Genomic DNA, 5,087 nt, shown 5'->3' with positions numbered 1-5,087 from the left:
AATTACCTTACAAAGATTGTGGAATTTAAAAAAAATGGTGATTGGATAATATTTTTTTTCTGGTAGTCAGGAGGATAAGGGAAAGAAAGTATGTCTCATGATGAAGAAGATATAAAAAGCATGTGTGCACTGTGAAAGTTCATTCTCAGCCTTCAGGAATCTGTTATCAGTTTCTTCGATAAAATACAATGGCAAAAAATGCATTTTCTGTCAAGATTATTGATTCTGTCATTAACTGAAATCATCTTATCTTTGAATAGGAAAATCTCCATGGCACAGCACTACCTGGCTCTGATTGGTTCTTTCTAGTTAGTACTGGGAGCAAGGAGAGATTATCTGTCTCATAACTTACTGTTATGATATAGGGACAGTTTCAACAAATATGTAAAAATATATATTTTTTATAAAAGTTACGTACTGCAGCTTTAGGGCCTCATATCAGAGCTTATTGGAAGTGCCGAGATCTAGATATAAGAACTGGGGCAATCATGTTCCTAGACTCAAATAAAATCCCAGCTGAAATAAGATGACTTCTAACCTGAGTCCTGAAGACATGTATGTTCAGCGTGGCTTGATGTTGATTAAGTGTAACATGTTTTATCATCTTTTTATACTCTATTCTGCTGTCTCTTGTGTTTTATCTAGATTTTCTCCTGGTGTTTTAGGTTATTTCCTCAAAAATATGTTAACTTAGTAGTTATTGAAAAGGGCTACCCCTTGCAGCTTGACATCAAGATCTCACCCCCATTTCCCTGCAGGAGGGCAAAAAGCTGCTGGCTGACGATAACTACTATAAGTTTTAGCTCAAGTTCTCAATAAAATGTGCTAAATCTTAAATGTACACCTGATATATATAAAAGAAAAAGGGACATATAGCTTTGCTGCACTATGGCAACCAGATAACAAGGTCAGAAAAAAAAGTTTTAAGAAAAAAAAAATAGCAAGGGAAAGAAAGTAGTTCAGTTATTCTTGCTTGACTTTGACAACCATAACATGAAAATGTGATTGTGAATTCAATGTGTTTCGGTTCAGTTGCAAAATAAAAAAGGCGACCTAAACACCTACTCTGACAGATCGTCAGTAGAGCAGGTGTTTAAATTATTAATCAACCACAATTAAATAATCAACCACTGGTGTTAGAATAACTAATAGCAGCAGTAGCTAATCTACCACAGTGATCACATATTAATAATCGCAAAATAAACGTCAAGCCTAAAAACAGAATACTGTAACGGAGTGAATATTCTGGTTTTTATTTGAGAAATGTTTGTGGCATTGTTGTCAGTTGCTATGGCAATGAGTCTATGTGTAGCGTAGCCAACACAGAGAGCAAGAAAAAAATGTTTGAGTTGTTCTTCAACAATTTTTCTGTGCTTTTTTCTTTGCTGTGGCACATAGCATTAAATTAATAATACCTACATCTCCAGGGTTCATTTAGATAATAGAATTGTTCCACTCCGGCAACGCAGCTATGGATAGTATGTAAAAGAATAGGTTTTTTGCCCTCCAGTGTTGTGCGCATAGATGGAATTTCCTGATATAAGCAATAACATGCAGGGTGTCCATACAAGTGAATTTATTACTTTTTTTTCATCCAATAGCTCTGCATTTTGGATAAGATCACTCTGTGTAATGTTAAGAACTGCTAAAAGGTTAATGATTTCTTTTGTGTCCAGATATAGAACACTAGAACATTGTAACACACAGAAAATCTTAGTAATGACATTAACACACCAAAACTACATTCAGTCTCAGTGTTTCTTTATATCTTATGTTTGTAAGATGAACTTAAAAATTCAAAGACTTGTGAAATACATTAAAAAACTACTAATGCTGGTTTAACTTAAAATTAGGTCTTATCTGCATCACCACCTTTCTCTGCTTACCGATACAATCTTCCCTGTCTTGCCAACAGTGAGCCCAGAGTTCCTGAAGCCTGAGTTGACAGCCACTGAATGCTGAAAGAAAAACTACATGTGATACCTACAAACTGAAAAAGTCACTTTGCTGTTCTTTACATCAAAAATACATTAAACACAGTCATGAGCTAAAAGCTCTGACCCAACCTTCAACACTTTTTTTTACTTTTAACAAGCAAATAAAAGCAATCTTTCTTTTGATCTTCAAGGGATTTTAAGACTTTCGGCTATTACTATGGAAACAAGCTAATTTCTTCATTTATTTTAAAAACACCACCAACACTTATTAACACTTAACAACGGTCATTTGAGGATGTCATAATAATTCTATAAACATCATTAATAGTCCTGCAGTGACGGAGGAGCCATTGCTAACATTCTGCTGCCTGTGCACTGTACGTGGTCTATGTGGCTAAAGAATGTGGAAGTCCGTGGCATATAGGCAATTCCACAAATAATTCTGGCTACTGCTGGCCCATCTTCCAACAGACAGTCACAAAACTTCAGGAAACCTCCATAACTCTTTCGAAATATGATTTGAGCTAACATCAAGATCATTCTCAAGTCGAATAAAGAACCCATCAGGAATGAATGATATTAGAAATTATTGCAATGGCGATAATATTGGTAAATATTGTACTGACGAGATTAAGTGCAATATATACCTCTTTTCTTCCTTCCTCTCTTTCTAATTTGTGCTTACTACTCTATGTGACCTTTTGGAAATGTTATGTGTGTTTGGTATGAGTTTTTGCTGCAGTGAGACTGTCCTACTCGCTAAATATTACATTAGCATAAAATATAACACTTCAGAAAGTGTAGATATTATACATCAACAATTATTGATCTCCAAACAGATGTTTGGAAAGCAAACATTTCTGTTCTGCAACAGAAATGTTTGAACATGAATATGAATGTTTTGAACACTGATATTGCAGTGACAACATATTTCTGATTTATTGTGCAGCCCTATTTCCATCTAGCTGCCTCCCAATGTCTCTTATAAATTAATGCAGATTATAAAATTATTGATCATTGCTTGATAATATAACGCATTAGTAGGCCTGTCATGATAAAAAATTTTGTTGGATGATTAATTGTCTAAAAAATTATTGCGATAAACGATAATATTGTTTCAAGACCTTCTGACACTGATTTAATGGAAATTACGTAATAATGTGATTTACTGCCATAGATAGATGCACTTTATTTTCAAAAAAACACATAACACTGGAAGAACTGATGAACTAAATAAAACCAAAAACAAAAATAAAATGGATTCTCAGTCTCCATTAACAAAAAACGTACTTTAATAAAAACTAAACAACATAAAACCAAAGTGGTAATAAATACTGCATTCAGCCAAAAGAGTGCAGATTATGAAGTCTGCATACTATATTGCCCTTCAGTAATCACTAGATTTAAATAGAGAAGATGGGAACATCCGACTACCTAATGCAGTAGGTCATACTACACGGTTTTTTGCCCCCATTTTCCCCTTACGACAATCTTAGATCGTTGGCTGTTCTAAGATTGTCGCTGGTGATTTCGTAACCGATCATCCTGTAGTGTGATTTAGATCGTCGTGGCCGCTCTGATCTAAATCAGGGGTTTTCCCATTAACACTGAATGTGACAGGTAGCCAATCAGAAAGCGCGGATTCTCCTCCTGCTTTCTGAGCGGAAATTAGGAGGGGAATCCCAAACAGCTGACACAACAGTTGATAACAACAGTAAACTTATTTTAGCTGAGAATAAACCAAACCGAAGTCGGCTGGACTTCGGCGCAACACGAAGTCCAGCAGACATCGGAGATGATATGTGGAAACAACAATAATATTTATTCAACATTTCGTGCAAAGAATATAGAAATGACAAGGAGAGGAGTTGTAGCCAAATTGCTACCGCAGTTGATAAACTCGATAAGTTTTCAGCTGTTCTGCGTTAACGTGACATAAATAGGTTATAATGATTTCCATTCTGCCAGGACTTTACGCTGACTCTAGCCACATGCATTGCAGGTAGATTCTAGTAAAGCATTGATTAATGCCTGGTTTTAAAATTAGTTAACTGGACTTGTAGCCATTATTTTGTGAACAGGTGGCTGGACACTACACGGCATGACGAACCCGATTGAACCGTTATGCCTAGGATTTCTGTCGGCTAATGTCTCTCAGGTTTTGAAAATGGGCTGACAGTCGGCAACAACTCGTGTAGTGTGAGCTGGACATTACACTAAGGAAATAGGAAGGGAGGGTCAGTGGAGGGTCAGTGGAGAGCACCGGAGCTGAGCCTTTTTCATGTCATCAACAGAAAGAAAAAAAGGCAGGAAGAGACGATAAAGCCGATAATTAAAATCAGGTCGATAGGTTTAATTTATCGTGCGATTAATTGATCTATCGTTTATCGCGACAGGCCTACCCATTAGATTATACACCCTGGTCAGACTGGAGTTATTAGTTATTATTCTTATGTTATAAATAAAAGAATTTCTAGAATATCTGGAAAAAGAAATCCCTCTCTTACATAGGCAAGTCAAGTTAAAAACCCATGGCAGAAAACTCTTAAAACTTCCTAAAATTTGCTATATCTTCTCTATGATTCTTGTCAAACTACTTCAGTTTATATTAGAGGTGTGCCAATCGATCGGCCACATCATAATCATAATCGCCCGATTTCCGTGAAAAAGTGTATGATCCGTGATCGCCGATCAGTCTCTTGTTGCCGATCACACAAACCAATGCTTCTCATTTCCCTGCCTGCCTGTGCAGCTGGTCTCCTCTTTACTTCACATTGTGCAAATGCGCAGCAACAAATCCTATAACGCACTGAGTGAATAGGGAAGTTTGCGTGTTGCTGCGGAAAATTGAAGCACGTCAAAATGCATCAACACATCGAATCTAATGGACCTTACCAAGCTCCGCCTAGAAACTCCCCTCGACAGTCCCACGTGGCTGCATGTCTCACAAACAAAGCCTCGCGGGGCTTAGTTTCTATGTGTAAACATGGCGTCTTTCGTTTCAACTGACTCTCTAGAAAGTATTTCTGAGTCGATTAGTGTAGCCTTTCTGCCGGATTTTCAAAAAATATGAGCCACGACAATGGACAGGGGAACCAACAAGTTCATGTCATCTTTTTTGGACGACATCAAGATGTTTGAGCCACGGGA

The 5,087-nt window shown here is 36.9% G+C and overlaps 1 protein-coding gene across 3 annotated transcripts in view; it reads right to left on the bottom strand.

Moving 5' to 3' along the window:
* tyw3 (tRNA-yW synthesizing protein 3 homolog (S. cerevisiae)) overlaps nt 1-5,087 on the bottom strand; it is a 16,175-nt gene that overhangs the window by 4,161 nt on the left and 6,927 nt on the right. For 2 of the 3 annotated variants that reach the window (XM_007543212.2, XM_007543210.2), the window contains exon 4: nt 1,887-1,958. The exons of the other annotated variant lie outside the window; for it this stretch is intronic. In XM_007543212.2, coding sequence (XP_007543274.1) covers nt 1,887-1,958 — 72 coding nt within the window. The remainder of the gene's footprint in view (nt 1-1,886; nt 1,959-5,087) is intronic. 3 annotated transcript variants of the gene reach the window in all.

Source organism: Poecilia formosa, unplaced genomic scaffold (assembly GCF_000485575.1).
Source record: "Poecilia formosa unplaced genomic scaffold, Poecilia_formosa-5.1.2 Scaffold784, whole genome shotgun sequence".
Classification (NCBI taxonomy): Eukaryota; Metazoa; Chordata; class Actinopteri; order Cyprinodontiformes; family Poeciliidae; genus Poecilia; species Poecilia formosa.
This window is presented reverse-complemented; position numbering and strand designations above follow the sequence as displayed.